General features: G+C 44.4%; 1 protein-coding gene across 1 annotated transcript in view; it reads left to right on the forward strand.

The window, feature by feature from the left end:
• The window catches only part of SLC12A8 (solute carrier family 12, member 8), a 48,013-nt gene extending 27,559 nt beyond the window's left edge, over positions 1 to 20,454 (forward strand). Inside the window, exons 6-13 of the mRNA XM_009870488.1 lie at positions 4,787 to 4,874; positions 6,312 to 6,399; positions 9,541 to 9,687; positions 11,936 to 12,611; positions 13,465 to 13,562; positions 16,096 to 16,213; positions 18,453 to 18,513; positions 20,289 to 20,454. Of these exons, the coding sequence (XP_009868790.1) occupies positions 4,787 to 4,874; positions 6,312 to 6,399; positions 9,541 to 9,687; positions 11,936 to 12,611; positions 13,465 to 13,562; positions 16,096 to 16,213; positions 18,453 to 18,513; positions 20,289 to 20,454 (1,442 nt within the window). The remainder of the gene's footprint in view (positions 1 to 4,786; positions 4,875 to 6,311; positions 6,400 to 9,540; positions 9,688 to 11,935; positions 12,612 to 13,464; positions 13,563 to 16,095; positions 16,214 to 18,452; positions 18,514 to 20,288) is intronic.
• Positions 20,455 to 21,201: the final 747 nt, after the last annotated feature.

A 21,201-nucleotide genomic window follows, 5' to 3' on the forward strand; every position in this document is an offset into this window, starting at 1 on the left:
CTTTCCCTCTGAAATGGTTATCTGAATTCAACTAGTTTAAGTTCGGTCTCAGATGTACTGAAAAGTGGTTTTAAGCTGATCACTTCCATCAGAAATAACAGTGAAATGGAAGCTTCAGAAATACAGGCTGGTAGCTGTAAAAGCAAAGAGGAACAACCACTTCAGGAAAGGGGAGCAGGACCTGCAGGCAGACCCTTGCCGGGACCGAATGGGCAGCAGGAGCAGCCAGGTTGGGTTGTTTGCTCTGTTTCTCTGTATTTTATTGGTACGACTCCAACAACGTGAATGAGGTTAACCCGGTTTTACGGTTGAGCAGTGGTAAGCAGAGGCTGGGCCCTTTGCTTCCTGGGTCATAGCTGTTGAAAACATTTCAGCGGGCTGTGCGGTGCAGCTGGCTCTATTCCGCAAAGTTTGTCATCTAATGATAGAGAAGTAGCTGTGTGATCCAAAACGTACACCTAGAGATGGCCTAGATGGGAGTGCATGGGTGTGGAAGACTCAGATTTGCTGGCTTCAGTCAAAACGACTAACTTACTATGGAAGATGTGAACATATCCCTATATTGATTCTCTGCATTAACCAGGTGCTTTTTTGCGTGGTTGTAAGTACCTTCTTAGTGCACGTGTTTTGCCGCTGTGCTGCGATACGTAAACACTCAGCTACCTGTCTGACCAGGGCTTTGCATGGGGAAGTAGTCTTGGGAGTTGCCTGCCCATGTTCAGCTCCTAGCAGCAGCCACGCAACCGTCAGTGCATTTTTAAAATGAAGATAAATGTCATTTCTGTTGTCCAGAGAATGTTTTTCTTTTGCTGCTAAATCCCCAAGGTTTTCTGTCTAATGAAAGGAACGGACTGTCATGTGATACCATAGAGTAAGACGACGTTTGAAGCGACGTTAGTGGAAAATATCATCGTACTGAAACCAGCTCTGAAATAAACCATATTTGGCACTTGTGAAATGACAGCAAATAGATGTGGAAGTTTTTGGGCTAAATTATCAGATGATGTAAACTGGCACAACTCCATTGAAGTCTATGGAGAAGGGCCAGCTTACATCAGTGGAGAATTTGGCCCTTTAAAAAATTAGCTGCAATTCTTATCTAAGCTTTTCCATTCTTCATCCCTTGGGTGAAGGAAAAAACCCTCCACCTTTTATATTTTATAGTAAATCTACTGGAAAATACAATGGGGGTTTGCAAGCAGTCATATCTACAGTTATGAACCATAGCTGATGGAATTAGAAGCCAGAGCTGGTGGAGCTGATGGTTGTGTCTAACGTACAATGTAGGTGGTCCCCTCGTGCACGTATTCACTGCCTGGATGATGCCCAGGACAGGATTACGCTGGGAATAGCAGCAGTGTACAGACTGTCTCAGCCATAATTTCCTGGCTGAGTTGACTGTGTTTTCATGCTTCCTTGTCCAGAAGCTTTGTCATTATCTGCTGCTCTCTGAGATAATGGCCAGTGTGGAAAATCCAGCCTGGTATCTCGTTGAAACAGAGAGGTGGATAATTTTCTCCATGGACAATCTGCAGATATGATTGCTTAAGTTCAGAAGGGATTGGCCATTTCCCTAGAGACAGGTCTGTGTCTGGAGGAAGGAACGTCCTGTCTTCTCTATATCATTTAATTTTATATGCAAATTTAGGGATTTTCTTCTGTTGAGTAGCTGGAATCTCTAGAAAGGCTGTTGTGGCTACTCGCTAGTCAGAACAGTTCTGTGGCAGGGAGTGACCAAGGCTATTGGAGATTTAGTTGTTTTTTCTCTTGCAAATTAATCAGGTTGTCCTTTTATTGAAAAGCGCGTTCATCTGCTGCTTGCAAAAGATCTTCTCAGTACTGCTCTTTGGCACTTGCCATCCTGTCTGGAAAATTACTTTTTGGGTGGTGGTAAAGAGGTGGCTTTGGCATTCTCCATATATCTGTACTACCAGATTGTCCACACTTCTGTACTAGTCAGGTCAGAGGCATAGATGTGGTGTGGAGGAGATGACTTTGGCCTGAATGTCTGAGAATATCTGTGTTGGTTCCCTCTGTGGTGGCCTTGGCATTTGGCAGCAGAAACCGTGACACACTGGTGACCTCCTGGGGTTCCTGACAGAAGCTAATGGTGTGCACTGGCCTGGGTCTGACCCCTAGTCACTGCTGGTCAATCATCGACCTCAAGATCTCATTCATGTGGTCTCTGGCAGGTCATCTCCTGGCTGCTCCTGAGTGTGCGTGGGTCTATGGGAGGGAGGCAGTGAGGTGGCCTAGGCTGTGCAGTCATCGCTGTGCCGATAACTCACATGTCTTCAACATTCTTCAGGCCAGAAAATGCCATTTTGGTGTTTCCCCAGTGCTTTGCTGAGGCAGGAGTTTGGATGAGGAAGAGGTGAGTCAAGCTCAAGCTGGAAGGTTTAGAGGTGGTGCCAGATGTTTGGGAAACTTGGCCAAGAGGCACGTGAGATTAACAGCTGTCCTTCTGACAATAGTTTGCTCCCTTTGGAAGAAAAATTCACAGTATTCTCAGTTTTCTGCTTTGCCTCCAAATTGCAAAGTAGTATATCACCAAAGAGTGCTTAATAGACACTTTATTCAATGTGACATTTGTGACCATCTCCATGAACTTCTGCCTTTCTAACTTTTCTCACCTGCAGCTGAGCCTGTTGCGTAGCTGTTGCGTAGCTGTTTAAAAGAAGTAGTGCTCAATCAGTGCTTGGAAGCTTTATCTGGGGGAAAGTACGCCAGCTGATGGGCTTTCAGCAGTGCTGTTCAGAACTACATCCACAGAATAGTCTTCCAGGAGGAAAATAAGAACTCGTTTTGGTTTGTAATGTTTTCGATATGGTGTAAAGGATTCAAATCTGGTCTGAATCTGGAAGGCAGCTCTTCCAGGAGCTGAGGAGTGCCAGGAGCCCATGGGGAGCAGCTGTTGGGGCTCTGGCGCTATGCTGGAGAGGAGGACAGGAAAATATGGCTGCTGACCGGAATGTTCAAGGAGAAAAAAAAAAAAAAAGGCCATCAAGGAAAAAATATTGATAATAAATAAATAAAGCTCTGGATGCTTAGTCAAGGTGTTTGGCAACATGTGGGTGCCTTGTGCCCATTAATGTGCTATGCTCTCAGTGGCACAGTGAGGAGAGGAAATGTTACGATTCCTGTCAAACAAATGGGGAGATGGAGCTATAAGATGTAAAACTAAGCCTGGGACAGAGCAGGGAGATGACCCTTCTGTTCGTCGATTAGCAACCTTAGTGTTGCTCCCTGTTGGCAGTTCACTGGTGGCTGCGCAAGGTCTGTAGGACAAACATCCATCTGGCTGAGCTGGGTTTGTCCTCGTGACACTGGGATTTGTCCCACAGCTCCTCTCTACCCTTCATCTTGGGAGAAAACCCTCCCAAGCAGCAATCGGCGTTTGAGCTTTAAAATGCAGTGGATCATTGCTGATTAAGAACTGTAGTTGCTCAGGTTTGCAGCCTCAAAGACTGACTTTGTCATTCTTGTGCCCTCTGGAAATGAGGAACGACTGCTGGACTTGACAGCCGAGCAGCAGACCGGTCCCCTGCTGCTGTGGCTGGCAGATGCTGTGAGCGCCGTGGTGTTGGCGTCCTCTTTCTCATTGTTGTTCTGCGGTGATCTCACCCCAGCTCCCAGGGACCGTCCCATGAGCACTGCTGGCTGGCACCTGGCCCGTGTGTTGTTATGAAGACATTAGTTTGACATCCGAGGGATGGGACAACAGTGGGCAGAAGTTAACGTCTTAAAGAGGCTCTTCTGTCCTACCTTCAGATTGCCCAAATTCTCACCAGGATTCTAAATCATGGGGGATTTTTTTTTAATTATTATTTTTTTTAACTTACAGCAGATATCTAAAGTCTTCTAGGAAAAGTTGTGGGATAATATGACAAGAGAAGTTACATTTTCTTGCCAAGTTTGGTATGGACTCCTCCTTCAGCTATGGGCAAAGCCTCTCAACCAGTTTGTACCTTGGGTTCCTAGCCTCAACGTGGAGTCTGCAATCCTTTGCTCCATCCTGTTCCCCTTTCTTGTGCCTTTAGATGGTAATTTTTTATGTTGTCCCTGACTGTACAATACCCTGTACTCAGGCCTAAAATAGCAGTTCAGTACTTTATTCTTAGTCCTACCATGTGTTTTCTATGTGACGCTGGGACAATCACTTGCCCTCTCAGTGCTTCTGTTTTCCTATCTGCAGAGCAGAGATAATGCCTACTTCCAAAACAGATCCCTTGGCTGGAAGGTGCCACTGATGTGCTGGGCACTGTTATTCCCTCTGCTAAATGCACACGTGATTGTCACTGAACAAGGCCAGGCCGTTTTGTGACGCTGATTGTCCCCCATGAATGCAGGGACCTGTAATGGATCTGCTCTGGGGGGGCAGTACCACCTGCTGAATGCGCTGCTGTGATGAACAGCAGCATTTTTCTTTCCAACAATTGGACAGCACTGTCTTCTGTGAGGTTTGCGTTAAGATAAGATGGGTTTTGTTCTGATTTCTGCTTTTTTTTTCTTCTTTGTTTTCCCTCAGCATTGTTCAAACTGGACAAAGGGTCCTTTATAGATAGACATGGTAGTGGTGGCTTGCTTCTCTTGAAGACACAAACAGTTTCTTACCAAGCAATTGATGGGAGCCACTGTCTATGTGTGTGGCAGTGAAATGAAGTGATATAGTTACAGTTCTGAAGCAATTAACTGGTTGATTGAGTTATAATACCTATTGTAATATATATTGCATATGCTATAACTTAAATTAACTCTAAATTGCATTTATGTCTACAAAATGCAGGCGTGATGGCTGGGTTCAATATGAGTGGAGATCTCCAAAAGCCTGCTACCAACATCCCCCTGGGGTCTCTGGCCGCTATTGGCACCTCGTAAGTTAAAAACTGGGTAAAATTTACTCGTTGGAGACTGGATGTGACAAATCCATTTCATATTCTCATCAACCTTTTATTATCCATATTTTATATATAGAAAATTGACGTCTGGCTCTCACTCAGATTACCCTTTGTGACCACCACCTACTTTAGGTGGATTAGAGAAGAGGTCCCCTGATGCAGATGTAGGCTGTCCTTCCTCCTCTGGGTGGGCTGTGTGTGGGTGCTGCTGCAGCCCAGCTGTCCCAGAGCGGGATGCAAAGTTCTCAGAGGCTCAGGGCACGTGATTTTGTCATTTCTCATTGTTCATTTCAAAGTGCTTTCTTTTTCTATGGAAATAGAAAATATTAAAAATGTAAGATATAAACAAATTATAACCCTTATTATTGGGAAAATGGAGCCAAGACAGGTGAGATGACCTACCAGCCTGCAAGGCCAGTGGAACGCAGGAGCCCTGCATCTCTGAACAGTGCTCTCCCCCAGGAAATGCTACTTTCCAGGAGTAAAATATTATTACATATTAAAAAACCCCACACCTCAATAGGTTTTCCTGCTTGCTTTATTTGCCACCTAAATTGCTTTTGAAATTACTACTTTTAATTGAGTACCAAGGTTCAGACAGAAAGGGAAGATCTTAAGAATTTAGAGGGATTCCAAAAAGTGCTTGTTTTAAGTGAGGGAATTCCACAAGACACATGTGGAGGGACTGTGCTCATTCACATCTCTGCTGGCTGGGCTTTGCAGACAGACCAGCTTATCCCTCCACTTGAGCGCTAGAAAGGCGAGAGGCACCAGAGGAGGATCATGGCTGAGATTGTAGGGCAGACTGGCTGCTTTGTTTATTGTTACTGCCTGGCAGGGGGACCTGTGTACCTGCAGAATCATAGAATGGTTTGGGCTGGAAGCGACCTTTGAAGGTCCAACCACCCCCTGCAGTGAGCAGGGACACCTTCAGCTCGATCAGGTTGCTCAGAGCACCATCCAACTGTTTCCAGGGATAAAGCATCTACCACCTCTGTGGGCAAACAGTTCACCACCATCATTTTAAAACTTTTTTTCTTTATATCTGGTCTGAGTCTGCCCTCTTTTAGAGTAAAACCATTACCCCTTGTTCTATCACAACATGCCCTGTTAAAAAGCCTATCTTCAAGACTGAGTTATTCCCCCCATGCGCACGTCAAGAGTACGGGGAGTTTCCTATCGGGGCACCCCATGGTCACTCTAGGGTGTCCCTGGTACCTTGTGGTGAGTAAGTAACATGGACCGGTGTTGAATTTAGCCCTGAGGCTAAATCCTGCAGGAACAACCCATGCAAAGTGATTGAAAACCCAACTTGTGGGTACTTGACCTTCTCTCTTGGCTCTGCCAGTAGGCAGAATTCTCAATGGTCTTCTCTTGCTGGAAAAAAAAATAGTTTATTTTTATTGTTTGCAGGTGGTTTCTATACTTGGTCTTTGTTTTTTTGCTGGGAGCCATTTGTACCCGCCAGTCACTCCGCTATGACTTCATGATAGCTGAGAAGGTAACTTGTTCAAATAACCCAGCGTGGTTTTATATAATGGTGCTTTTGGGTTGCCATCTGCCTTACTGAATGCTTGAATTTTCCAAAAGCCTAAAGAATTTGGGTACCCATCCCTCATTGAAATGCAAGGGGATTTCCCCTTTGCAATTCTCAGTGTACAATTGATTTGAATAGCTTTGCATTCACCAGCATATCCAGTAATGCTGAATCTTGGCATAATCACACAGCAATAGCTTTAAAAGCTAAAATATGCTAATGTGGTCTAATGATAAATGCTGTATTTTATTCAATGTATCCTTTCTCATTGGTGAAAGCTTAGACCAAATTGAAATCTCTAAAGAACCCCACCGCTTATCTTTACTAAGTCAAGCGGAGCTCACATTTCCATATCCAGCAGGCTGTAATTGCAGGGCGAGCAATAGGATTATTAAACTCGAGACATTCCACATGGGTCTGTGTACATGAGGGAGGTTTGTAGTGGTACAGGCAATGAACCTCCTCATTTCAGGCCTTTAAAAAGAGAGCAAAAGATTTTGGTGAGTGCCGCTGTCATACTTTAAATGGGATACAGAAGGGCTAATTTTCTCCTATTCAGCAGTATCCAAAAATTGTGGGTTCCCCATATTTGATGCTATCGCTTGTGACTAATTTAAAATTGAGATACTTGCTATTTATTTGATTGGTAACATGATTTTAATCTAAAATACTGGTTTGAAACTCTAGCTTTATTTTCTTTCGAAGCAATTGTAGCACTAGACTTCCTCCAGCCCCCAAAATAAACTCCAGATTACTGGAGGGGCTCCTGCCACTTCATGATAAGGTAAAAAATCATCTCTGTTTCAGGGGAAAAAAAAGAATGAACCTGCCTTCTTTAAGCCAACATCTTTGTGTGTTAGTGGGTGAAAAATACAGTAACTAAAAGAATCAGCTTTACATGAATCGCCTGAAGAGAAAGAGATCATTAAAACTGTGTTTTAACTTCAGAACCCTTGGGGGGTGGGGATTGAAAAATATCCCATTAAAGAATGCAAAGATATTTGATAATGTTAAATATGAAAAACAAACAAGCAAAGAGAACCCAGAAAAAGCAAATTTCAGTTTTCGTTTCCCTAGGATGGACCAAAACAATGGTGCAATCCCAATATTCATTCTTTGAGTTATTACAAGCTGCTTTAGATGTTAATGACTTTGTCTGGAGAGAGAGAGGGGGGAGAGATCGTTACACATCCAAACTCTCCCTTTCTGTCACTCACAGGTGAGTGCTTGGCTGCTTTTCTCCCTTACAATACTTGTTTGGCTTTTTAAACATAAAAATGAGATTCAGTAATTTCACTTCTAATGAGCTCCAAGTGCCAGTTCCTTACAAAGTAGTCGCATTCTCCATGCTCAAAACCTCCAGCTAACCCTTTTATCAGCTTCAGTGAAAAGGACTTTTCCCCTCTAACCCTGATTTGAATGTCAAGTAGTACATTTAAATGCAAGCATTTTTGGCAGCTAAAATAATATACCATGTCTGGCATAACTGATTGCTTCTTCCAAGTATTTCTCAGATCAGGGCAGGATTAGAGGAAAGTGAAGGGAAGATTTCCCATTGAGGTCTGTCTGATGGTCTAATGGAAGCTGATATCTGCTCATCTTTGCCTCAAGTTTCTTCTGTCCCACAAGATAAAATTCATAAGGCCAAGGGGATTTTCATGGGGAAAGGAGATGTTGTGGTAGGAGGTTTGTATGGTTCTGGACCATGACATTAATTTTCCATGCCTTCCCCAAGCAGCAAACATGTTGTGACTTTTTACTCAACCTCCTTTTTGCTGCGTGTGGATTTCCTAAATGAGGAAAAGGCAGAATCATCTTTAGACATGTAAATTTTTGTCATTCCTTCTGATAAAGCACACGCTGCTTGACTTCAGCAGGCCCAGAAGCTGGGAGGACCCCTGTTCATTTAGACCTTGTTCTCCATGAGAGAAGTTGTGGGAGCAAAGGACGTGTGGGATGCAGGGCACCTGTGTTTGATGACATCCTCTGACACGAATGTCTGCCTGTACCTCCAGCATCTTGCTTCACTGGAGTATGGGCAAGATGGATCTGGACCGAAATTTGGTGGTTTGCTCCCTGCCTGGCCTTTGTGCTGGTGTCACCCCCATGCTTTGCCTTTCTCTGTGACTCTCAGACTTGCAGGGCTTGGAGATGGCTCAGGTGACCCTAGATCTTAGTCTCCTTCACTGTGCCTGCCCACGTCCTTACACCATGGTACCACGAGCACTTCAGTTTCAAAGCTTTCTTCCACAGCATTCGTATTGTGGGTTTTTGTGTATTTGGGTGAGGTTTTTTTAGATATGCTGCCTGTGCTTGCAGTGCTTGACAGTGGGGACCTGCACAGGGGGACCTCAGTCCTCACTTCTGCGTGACAGGCCACGAGCTGCCCTCCTTTCCCTCCACACCTGCAGGAGATGCTCCCCGTTTGAAAGGGTGCTCACTAGAAACCGGTAACAAACTCAGCCTTGTTAGCGCTGTGGCTTTAAAGACTTTTTTTTTTAAGCTCCATGTTGGCCGAAGGAAATTCTTTTCTTGTTGAAGACAGGAAAATAAGGTCATTGTATTATATCCTTTGGAGCATATTTTTTTTTTTTGCGATGCCATTTATTTAAGTGGCAATTTTGATTTGGTTTTACTGTGGATTTTCTTTCAGGATTGGTTTTCCGCTCTGGGACGCAGGGGTTTGTCTTCCTGTTTTGGATGATTGGAAGTCTGGGCAGCTTTTCCTGTATGATGTACTCTGTATATAAGTGATCTCTCCTGAAATAAACTCACTTCCAGTTACTTAAGGGGAATCTAATAGCTGCCGCTTTGCTGCAGTCGCTCCAAGTGACAAAGAATTTCTTGGATATGAGCTTGTCAAATGGCTCTGTTGGTACAGGATGTTCAGTATTAAATTACTTTTATGGGATAATTTTCCTGTATTAATTACTTGCACTTTATACCACAGACCACTTAAATCGCTGCTTTCCCAGGGGTCGGTCTGTTCATTTAGCAGTCACAAAATATATGTGATCTCTTAAAATACTTTACATGTGTTTAAGACTACTCGGGGGTCTTTAAAGAACAATATAGTCAACTTTGCATTCTCTCCGCTTCTTCCAGGTATCCTTGGTGGGTTTCTTGTTTTTGCTAGGGCTGTACATCTCATCCCTGGCCTCCTGCATGGGTGGGCTCTACGGAGCTCCCAGGATCCTGCAATGCATCGCCCAGGAGAACGTGATCCCTATGCTCGCCTTCCTTGGACGTGGGGTTAGTCATCCTTTCTCTCAGACTGCTGTCAAACCTTCACCTGAAGGAAAACTGGTGATTTTAAGAAGACAGGATTCCTCTGTGTGTGTCTGTAGGATGAGGTGGGGGATGTATGAGATGCAGGGAGAGGAAGGCTCAGGATCTGGTGCCCTATGCATAGGCAGAAAAGCTGGGAAATAGATAGTAACTGCCTCTTTATCTTTTTTCTTTTATTTTCTTCCCTCCTGCATGTTTTCTCTGAGCTGTTCCTATCCACACTGGTAAACTCATAGCTGACTATGTGACTAGTTTTAGTGCTGTGACAGTCTGTGTGCATGGGAGGAAAGGACACTTCTTAGTAAGACAAGATGCCTTTTGGACACTATAAAATGAAAACAAAAAATAGATTTGAAAGAATAAGTTAGGGGACTGCTAAACTTGAGATATGCTTTGAAGCAGAATCTTGCTTTGAATATGATGAGAGGCATTTTCCTTGTCCTCACAAATAATCCTCGTTCACATGAGCCTTTCTACTGAGGTCAGTCCAAGCACCAGTCACTAAGGACTCTGTAGTCTTGGGCTATACATGCAGAGCAAACTATTTTTTATGGTTTTCCCTTCTTCTAAACAGGGAGAAAATAATTCTGTCACTCTTGATAACCTGCAGTACCTAACTATCTGTACTGAGCGACTAGAAAAACTTTACGATGTTTTGCTCCTTCAGAGCAGCTTATAAACACAGAAAAATATTTTACGATATTGATATTTATGAATGTTTTAAAATAATTAAACATTTTACAAGTATAATTTTCTATTATTTGTTTTATGTTTCTCAAAGTAATTTTCTAAAATTAAAGTCATAACAATAGCAATAATAATAATAATATAATAATAATAATAATAAATGTTTATAGTTGTAGGAGACGCAGGGACAGTAACAGCAGCAAAAACTCCCAGCTTCTGAAGGCAGTTGTCAGGTGATCTCAGAACAGGCTGTTCTCCACTTGGCAGCCCTTGTGAAATTCTCAGTGATTTAGCAAAGTTGACTGCAAAGCCAATTCCTTCTTTTTTCTGATAGTTTTCTGTCTTTCTGACAAATTTTCTGCTCTGAACTCTGTCGGTGTGGTGATGCGAAGGGCTCAAAAGGTGAGAAATCAAAGGCAGATCATTTTTTCCCCTTCCTTCTCTCAGCCACCTTGAAAATTATCTAGATTTGGTTTGTGGAGAGTTAATAAATTTGGGTTGCCCTTCCCAATCTGTTCCACATCAGTTGTTCTTTTCTGTGGTTGAAGAAAGTGTTGTAGTCACCATAACCCCGGCTGATGGGAAGGACACGAGTTAAACCCAAGCCAGAGGCATCCTGAGATCATCCCATCTGTTCCCCATCTCACTTTGTCTTTCTAACGCCGAAGATGCTTTCTGAGAACCGTGTTCCTTTGTCACTGTAATGTATTTCTGTTTCACTGTGAAAAGGCTTAAGGTCCAGAACTGGTCCCCTTTTCTATTAATAAATAAGAGTAGAGGAAATAGAAATAGTTTCCATTTGAGCTGTGTGTTTATTAAAGAAGCACATGCAGTAAGTGAAAACCTAAAATATTTTCTAAGGTATCTTGTACGATATTTTTCAGTGAAGTCTTTACGCAGCCTGCACAGGCTTCTCGGGTACCAAAATGGCAAAACAGTGCCTGGTCCAAGGAAGGGCACGTTAGACCTGGGGTTAAAGTTTGTGAGCTGATAGCTCAACTCTTTTCACCCCTGATGCCCTTTGCTTTGTCTCTCTTTTTTCTCCTCTTCTCCCTGCCTTCTCCCCACCCCAAAGGAGAAGGGCAGGCGGTGTTTCTCCTGGCTGCCTGCCTTCCTGATGCACGCCTGGCATCACTGGGGGCTGGCTTCCATCCTCCAGCGTCCTGGGCTGCCTCACCTCTCGGCTGCTTTCCTCCTGCTGCTGGGCAGATGCAACTTGGGTGGATGAAAGGAGGGAAACCCCAAGTGCAGAGGCTCAGCAGACCATGGATTTAGCTCAGCCTCATGGCAAGGCAGGGCCAGATGCTGCTGCTGTGGGAACTCAGCAGCTTTTGGCTTCGAGCTTGTTCTTTGATTTATTGAGCCAGTGAGCCTCTGCTTGCGCATGTGTGTGCGTATTTCATGACTAAAGGAGTTCTGCAGAACACCCAGGTAACCACCCATGACAGCTGAGCAAGTGGGGAATCTTTATGGTGGGGCTTATGGTTATTAATTTAAATGTAAGTTTGTTTTATATATGAACTAGAGAGGACCCAACAAGACTCCAGTGGCTGCGATTTGCTTAACAAGTCTCATCACCATGGCTTTTGTCTTCATTGGGCAAGTGAATGTTCTGGCTTCCATAGTCACCATCAACTTTATGTTGACATATATTGCTGTAGACTATTCCTATTTCTCAGTCTCCTTGAGCTACAACATTCAGCAGAAACCTGATGACACTCAGATGGAAAACACTAGACCTGCTCACTCTTCCCAGCCTTTAATTTTCAGCAAGCCCTCCAGCCGTGCAGCAGATGGAGTGATTCAAAGCAGATCAAACGGCACCTTGCTGGAATTCACAAAAGACATGGACCAGATTTTTAAGCCATTTCGAGGTGAGGCAGGTACTTGCAAAAAAGGAGGAACCGAGATTTTAACCCAAAAGGTCAAGCAAAAGAAGACAAAGAAGCCAGCTAAGCAGACGTTACAAGACAGCTTTCTCCTGGATCTCCATGACGATGCTCCCCCAGCTCAGTATGACTGGGATAAGGGCGCAGAGTTCCACATCGAGAGCCAGCAGGACCTGGCAGAGCAGAGCTGTCGGCGGGATGCAGGTCCGTGCTCATCACCTGCGGTGGAGGTGCAGCGGACACCCAGGCTGCCGGAGCCGGGGGAGCGGCTGTGCGGCGAGGCGCTAGCGCTCCCCGGGCAGAGGGGAGAAGGTGAGGGCTGTAGGAGATGATATCTCTGTGCTCACAGGGGCATGATGGATAACTCTGGTCTTCCCAGTGCTTTGCTGGAAGCGGGTGTGAAACTAGCTTTATACAGGGCTGTCGTTTGATGATTATAGCAGTAATATAATTTATTCCAGGTGAAAGTAGAGTTCATGGCAATGCATCACAGGAGAAGCTCCAATGCAATTTCCTATGGAAGATGAATCACAGGAAAGCAAGGAGGGCTATATTTATTGTAGGATTGTTTACTATATGCTCATTATTTTGCACATGCACGCTTAACGCTGTAGATTACAAAAGTTTTGAGTGTATCTCAGGGTATACTTCATCCTGATGTGGCGCAGGAGTGATGGAGCCATGTGAGCCTAAAACTCGGGCTATCAAAATGCGGTGGTCCCTGTGCCACAGGTGGAGTCTGTAATTGGGCATCTACGGCTGACAGTGTGAATTTGTTGTGTGGGCAATATGGGTGCGTTTGCTTGGAGCTTGTCATATCAGTGCTGTAATGTTTTATCAGCATTAGTCAATTCAGCTTCATAAGCTCCTTGAGGGAAAAAAAGCATTATTTCTATTTTTTCATAAATAGAGAAACTGGGGAAGAAATAGGCAGATGTGGCTTTCAGATGGACTCAGTACTAGAGTTGGCACCTTTTTTTTCCCATTTTCTTGTACTTTTCTGTTTTCATTTTAGAGTTTTTATTATATCTCCGCCTTACCCATCTGTCACCTAGAATTTCTGCTTTGGTTTTCTGGACTCTAGTAACTAAAGTAGGAGACAAAAAACACATTACAGCTGCTTTCTAATGTTGAGGGGGGGTAAATTTTTTTTTTTTTCCTGTAGAATCATCTATAAAGCAACAAAATCCAGAGCTGGGAATTCAGCAAACACCAGAATCCATCTACTCCAAATTCTGCAACCACTGGATTTCCTTTGCTGGTGTAAGTAGTTTTCTTTTATTTTGAGCACTGGTTTGCGATTGTAGAAAACAGAAGGAAAATCCTCACTTACTGCAGAGTGAATGCACTACAACACTTTAAAATAGCTTTTATTTCTAATATTCCAGATCAACTGAATTAAGTGCTTAAGGTACTGGGCATCCAGCCATTCAAATTCAAAGAAAGCCAAATGGCATATTAATTAAAACAACAACGGGGGGGGGGGGAAAACCAAAACAAACCTTAACCCAAACCAAAAAGATACAAATTCAAAGTCTGGTGTCTTAGGACTTTATGGATGCATGACTGGCTGGGAAAAAAAAAAATCAGTGTCCCTCTTTTCACTGTGTGCCAGCCTGCTTTTTCTTGCCGTGGGATGGAGTGAGACATAAGCTTCAAAGCTGTGTTGCTTTTATTTATGAGCCAGTTCCTGCAAGCTCGAGGTGGGGTTTCATTAGTGCTGACCTTCTGCTTCCAGCAGCCTGGCTGTGAAATTCCGTCTTTTGAGGGAGGAAGGTGGAGCATTCCTCCAGCACGTTACTTTGAAGAATAAATAACTTTAAAATAGCTTCTGTCTCAAGCCGCTGAGGAGTTTAAGGCATTTAAATTCATCTTGGGAAGATGGATTAATGGGCAGATGACAGGGAAAAGGCCAGATATGCATAATGAATGAACCATATGGCTTTGCTACATGCAAGGGGATTTCATAGCTGCACGTAAAATGTAACAAACCCACTCGAACAACACACCAAACCCTTTTAGTTTAATCCTTGGATGGAGTTTGACACTTGCTTTTCAAATTCGCTGCTCCTGCCAGCAGCTCGCTCCTGGTGAGCGATCCCACCAGGCTGCAGCGCCAGGGGTGGGGTGGATGTGGAGGCCCCTCTCTAGTGATGATATCTTTAGGAGGTTGTGGCTGATGCTGTCCCTGGGCTCGGTAACGATTGTGGTGGCTCCCAAGGGCTCGTCATCGTGGTGCGGTCAGCTCCTTGCTTCGGGGGGAATTTGCTTACCGAGATGACTGACGTGTTCATTAAAGCAGATTTGGTTTCCTGTCAATAATCAGACTTGGGAGGAGGTAGCAGCAGTGCTGAGGAAGGATCAACGATGCAAAATAAAGTCACGGAAGAAAAGATCAGATGCATTTATTCATCCCGGCTCTTTTCCCCTCTGCACTCTCTCATGAGCATCACCGATCTTGTCAGTCTGGACTTATTTTGCTCGTTCTTTGTGCACTGCCCCGTGCTGCTCCTGACCTCGCCCATGAAGGTGCTACCCCTGCCCCTGTTCATATGCCCCTCAAGCCAAGTCTGCCTCCTGAGCTGGTGAGCTTCTGGATGATCCTCTTGGAATAGCCCAGGCAGAGACCTATAGCTCACTGAAAGCTATCTCCACACTGCTGAAGGTGACACTAAACCTGTGCTGTCCCTCCTTTTAACAGGGGGTTGGTCTGTTCTCCTTAGTGCAGAGTGATAGGACGAGGGGAAATGGATTTAAATTGCACCAGGGGAGGTTCAGGTTAGATATTAGGAAGAATTTCTTTACTGAAAGGGTTGTCAGCCATTGGCACAGGCTGGGCCGGGGGGGGGGGGTGGGTCCGGAGGTGGTTGTGTCACCGTCCCTGGAGGTGTTTAAGAGTCGGGTGGATGTCACGTTGTGGGGAATCATTTAGTAGGTTGATAGGGCTGGGACAAAGGCTGGACTCGATGATCTTTTAGGTCTCTTCCAGCTGATATGGTTCTATGATTCTGTAACAGTGAGACCAAATGAGGCTCACTACCGAGAAGCCTCAGCCATGCCATACACCAGGCTTTTCAGTTAACACTGGATGAAAATGCTCTATATGTGGGCCAGAAGCCACGCACCATAGAGTGTTTTGCGGGCAGGAGATGACATGGGTCCCCGAGGGTCCTGCTGCCACCACCGGCCTCAGGTGCTGGTGCCCTGGAGCACCCATCTGCCCACGTGGTTCCATCAGGGCTGGGCTGTGCAGCAGGTCTTGCACAAGGAGATCCTCTGTTGTGCCCCCATCCTAGGACATTATTAGGAGAGAGACACCTCAAAGGAAACAGTCATCAGGATAATTCCTCAGTGGCTGCATCCTGGGTCCTGACTGTGCATATCTCTTACACAATGCTCCCAGGAAGACCCTGAAAGAAACAGATGTCATCAAAGCATAGGTCTTGCATGTGTTTAAAACCAAGATGCAGCATTTCTAGCAGAAAAAAAAAAAGAGTGTTTACTGGTGCTCTCATAACAACCTGAAAACTCCAGTGCTGCCTCAGTTATGAAAGAGTTTCTGTTAGCACTGCAACGCGTGCTCATCTTTGCCAGGTTGAGGAATGAGCTGTGCAACTTGTGTCAGGCTGTGCCTGAAGGTGACCGGTCTTCCAGGTACTGTGCAGGGCTGGAGCCACTGGGCTTTCCAGCGGAGGGCAGCGGAGCCACTGGGCTTTGCAGAAAAAGAACTCTCAGACTGTCATCACTGAATTATCTTCTGGACTCTGAGGTAACCCAAACCATGTCTTTCCAACAGGCGATCGTGTCCCTCATCATAATGTTCATCATTCAGTGGATCTACACCCTTGTCAGCCTGGGTGCAGCGGTTATTCTGTATTTCTACATCGGCCAAGTGAGCCCAGGACTCCCCCTTGGTGAGTACTTTTTCTTCTGTGTCTGCTTCAAAATTCATTAAGCTTTAATTTGACTTAATTAGGAATTGAGACTCTTGTGTTTAATATGCAGGTAACAGTGAATGATGAGGTTTTGTTTCATTGCTAGTTTTAATACATTTTCTCTCCGATTTAATTTTATGTTGGATTATAACTGTAACTAGCATTGATTTGATAGTTTGAACATAGTGCTTATTGCTTTATTATATTGTACTTTAAATGACAAAACCGGATACTAATACTAAGACTTAGCAGGGATGGCAGATTGTAAAAGTATCACGGCAGCAAGAAAAATCTGCTGTAAATACATTTTAATAAACCTAATTAACCATTCTAAACCCACCTGAGAAAATTTTAAGGAAAATGGGAATTATGATGAGTATCTCATAAAATCTCAGCATTCATAACTGTGGAACAAGAGAGCCTTTTGATTCCAGAAGCAAACAGGTTGAATATGTTGAGAACATAATCTGGGAAAAGACTTTTAGGCAGAGGGCATTAGAAAGGTCTGTGCATGTGATCGGCTTAAGCAAGTTCAAAATTTAACAGTGAAGCACATTCAGAAAAGCAGCTCACGAGAGCCTACAGCTCTTGGCACGGCCGTGGGAGGGGTTTGCGTGGGTCTGTGTCTCTGAAGGGTGAGGGGGACGCACACGCAGCGCGGGGGTACTCACGCGCTTACGCACACCTACATGTGTAGGTGCCCGCACGCGTACGCAGGTACACGTGTGCCTGAGTACCTGCGCTCTTGGATGTGCCCTTTTTTTGTCTGAGATAAGTCAAAAGAGCCTCTTTCAGGCAATGCAAAAATAGCTCCCTGCGTTCATTTAGATGAAAGATTATTAGATACTAGGTAAGGGACACTAGGGACTAGATTTCAGAAATGCAGACGATGTTGTCACTCAGTAACCATCAAAACATTGCTCAGCAATTCCTCTCTTTCTGCTCTTAATTGACTTCAAACAGGCTGCCCAGAGAGGTTGTGGAGTCTCCTTCTCCGGAGACATTCAAAACCCACCTGAACGTGTTCCTGTGTGGCTGCCCTAGGGGATCCTGCTCTGGCAGGGGGTTGGACTAGAGGATCTCTAGAGATCCCTTCCAACGTGGAACATTCTGTGATTCTATGATTCTGTTCTGTATGTCTCTATGGGATAGTAGAAAAGAGCTAAGGTTGTGGATTGTACGTGCTAATTTGTATCTTTTGAAATATATCTAAGTTTTAACAAAGGTTTTTATGGCCCCCATATATTAAACAAAATACAAATATTGTTCAGGCTTTGGAGTTTTCTTTGCCTTTATATATTCACTATGTTGGATCTCTCTTACCTGCTTTTGAAATACTTACCAAAAATTACTTTTGAAAGAATTTCTCAGTGTGCAGAGGATTTTGGAAGGTAATCTGAGAAATGACAGCATTTTTTTTTGTTTCTTTTATGTGTGCATTTCCATCCATAAAGGAAAACAGTGCACAGCAAAGAAAAAGTTAGAAATTTTAAAAAAATATTTTTTATTGGGCTGTGAGTGAATCTTATCTTTTGGTCACATGGCACCCAATGATCTGTGAATTTGTTTTCCAAAGCACTGAGCGACCCTTCTGTCTAGAAGGGTTGAGAGGCACTGGCTTGCGAGATGCTCTGGATTAAGGACTAGGTTAAGACTTTAGAAGCAGAAATGTTCTCCTCTTCCCTTGCTCCAAACTTCTGTTGTTTTTACTGCCAGCTCCAACCAGTGCAGGAAACTAACTCTACAGAAAAATCAGAAAAAAAATCAGTGCTGGTGTAATAAGCGCACCCAGCTTTCCATGGGATCTGATGAGAGGGAATGACTGGTGAGACCACAGCCACCCTGGCTGAGGTCAGCCAAACGTCTCCTCCCGTCTCCCTGTCCCTACAGTGGGAAGGACCTTTGCAGCCCAAGGAGAAGAAGGTGCTGCAGCGGGTATCTGTGCTTTCCTCGCGACTTTATTGGGGTTTTCACAAGCTTGTCAGTCTGGGAAAGGATAGCTGTTCTCCATGGGAAATTTGGGTTAAGTTTCTTGACAATTGTTTAAAAGCCATAGTGTGTGTGGAGACTGCAGGAGTGTTCTCACCATTGCAAAATCTTCACGTACTGAAGGCTAATAACAAGCGTGTTGGTTTGAGATTTATGCAAAAATTCAACGGTGTAATGCTATTATGAGAGAATTAGCAGCATACTGACTTCTCGTGCCTTTTCTCTGTAGGAGCAGCAGCGAATTTCAGTTTCTTTGGCTGGATTAAGTCGGTTTTGATCACCTCGTGCAGGTCAGTACTAATCCCTTGGCAGTGACCATGGCAGTGCTTGTTGTTCCCATGACCTACTAATGTGCACAGAGGGATGGAAGAATTGACTTGCTATTACCTCAAGCAGTCTGTCTAGCCCTTCTTGCATACTTAGAATTATTCTTACTTGCTCCCATTAACCTGGTCTATGATTGACCATGTAAGTGGGAGACCTGGAGTCTCCTCTGCCTTAGGTGTGGACATGTCAGCTGCTGACCATATCCTGAAGCTTTATCTGACCCTCAAAGGTCTGTGCTCAGCCTTGGTGGCTCAGGTCAAACTGGAAAATCTGGTGGGAAATGAGGAATGGGAGACTCCATCTCTTCCACCCCCTATCCATTGAAAGTGAATTACTGTGGTAGTGGTGGAACAGGCACGCGTGGCTGCTGTGCTCAAATTTCAGAGAGGAAATTTGGGGGGAAGCCACAATAGCTACAGGGCAAATATATTAAACAAGATCTGCAATGAAGGAACCATTCAGTGTGAGTTTGCCTGGGACTGCAGTAGGATAGTGGGGTTTTCTTTCCCAGAACACCCTAAAGGTTTTGTTTGGTTGGTTATTAACCAGTTTTGTTAATCTGTTTTGATCCTGTCAATTGTGACATGTTTGGGTTTCTCACAGAAGGTAGTGACCATCTCTGCCACTGTACAGTGCAGTGGGATGTTGAGGTTCTCAGTCTATTGGGTTGCTTTTTTTGTTGTGGTGGGTGAATGCTGTAGTGAGGACTGCACAACATGAGCTGCCGTGCATTGTATGTGCAAGGCTGGCTGAGCTGTGAGGCTTCGTGAAGAATTACCACACGTGGAAAGGAGAAACTCCCTCCCAGAGAGGCAGCCCAGCTTCTCGTGGGTAGAGGTGCTGTTGTTGCAGGGAGATTTTATCCTGCGGGTGACCAGACCTGCACAGTCCTTAGTGCTTTGATCAGTGCAATCAAACAAAGCCCCTGCTGAGCTGGCCAGAGTGCCTAAGGCAGAAACTGATCCTATTTCTCTCTCTAAGAGTGCACTCCTTGGGTCACCCACTCAGCGTGGTTACCTTATCCTAATGCCAGGGCTCCTGCTCATGCTGGCACAGAAACAATTTCAGGTTGAGTGGGTCATATGAAGCCCACCTTTGCTATGCTGCAAAAAATCGCATTGAAGTAATTTACAGGTTTTTCCTAGACTCTGATTTCTTGAAATCCAGGCAGGATATTGTAATGAATTGGAGGTAAAGAAGAAATTCCATTAGACTGCAAGAGATCTGGAGGCAACCAACTATCCTTGATACCTCTAAGGCTCTTAGGTGCTAAGCAAGTCTGAGTCAGCTCTTACAGTTTTGATTTGCAATGTGCAATAACATTTTCTTAAAATCAGCCTCTGGGATAAAGGAATTGCAGGAAAATCTTCTCTTTCATTTAAAAGAGTTACAAAAGTAATTGTACACTGAAGCTTAGGAAAAACTTAGTTTTCATTAGAAGTGATTCATGTTCCTTCTTCTCCTGCATAGTGTGGAAAGCGTTTTCCATAGCTAGCGCCTAAACAGGAAACTTACTTGTTAAGAAAAAACAACTTTTCCAGTGTTTGCTGGGGGAAGGGAGTATGTTTTCTGTGTTCCTTCTAAGAATGTTTTCAGATTAGCTCTGTGCCTCCCAAGGGCACCGAGACGGATTTAGCCACTTCTCAAAGCACTCTGCCTTGTTTGCACAGTTGAGAGCATGGCTGCTAAGGAAGGCAAACAAGGGGGGATGCCGGTGCTTCTGCTTCTCTCTTTGCAGGACAAGCCCATTTCCCAAGGAGCAGATCGTGGTGACACCATCCTTTGCAACAGTTGGCATGGAGACCACGCAGCTCACCGAGGAGAACGCAGACTTCGCCTCTCGGGACCGCTATCACCAGTCTTCGCTTTTCAGCAGGGAGGAATTTGAGAATCGGTTCCAGTAAAAGACACACACACATTAAAAAAAAAAAAAATCAAGCCATCACTTCAGAAAGCATTTAGAAATGCTAATGGTGTCTTCTGAAATACTTGAATATATATGAAAAGGGTGTGAATAGTTATTTATATATTCCAGGCTTGTTTGTTTATACAAGCTACGACATTGCTGGGTTTCAAATCTGATCCAAAATGGGGGGAAAAAAATGCAAATAAAAGGGCCAGTCCAGGGAAGTGATGAGTTACTGAGGACAATATAATCCTCTTAAAGAATTCAGTTATAAGCGCTATTGAGCTCTAAAGACCGTCACCACTGTAAAAGCTCACACCACCCCATTTCAGATGTCCTCTGGGTGACCAGGGACGCTTTGTGCCTGGGAGGGGTGACCTTGGCAGCAAGAGCCAGCGCCCCGCTCTCAGCTGTGCCGTGGATGGATGCGGCCTTCCAGATCAACTCACTTCTCTTCTTGGCATCAATTTGCCTGCTTGTAATACAGTAATTTTCTACCTCAGCGTTTCAATTACCAAGGACTTAGAAAGTACTTTAAGGCATTAGACAATAAGCCAGAATCAGTGGCAAGTGCAAAATTAGGAAATATATTCACAACTAGAATCAAACCTGCCCATTTAAAAGCAGTAATGCAGTACAATGACCTCCACTGTGAAACTGTGAAATTATGTCTTAGAAGCTGTTCATAGTGATTTCCCACGTGATTTCTGATGTAGTACCTGGGACCTTGACAACATAGCTGGAT

This window comes from Apaloderma vittatum, unplaced genomic scaffold (assembly GCF_000703405.1).
Source record: "Apaloderma vittatum isolate BGI_N311 unplaced genomic scaffold, ASM70340v1 scaffold18445, whole genome shotgun sequence".
NCBI classification, from domain to species: Eukaryota; Metazoa; Chordata; class Aves; order Trogoniformes; family Trogonidae; genus Apaloderma; species Apaloderma vittatum.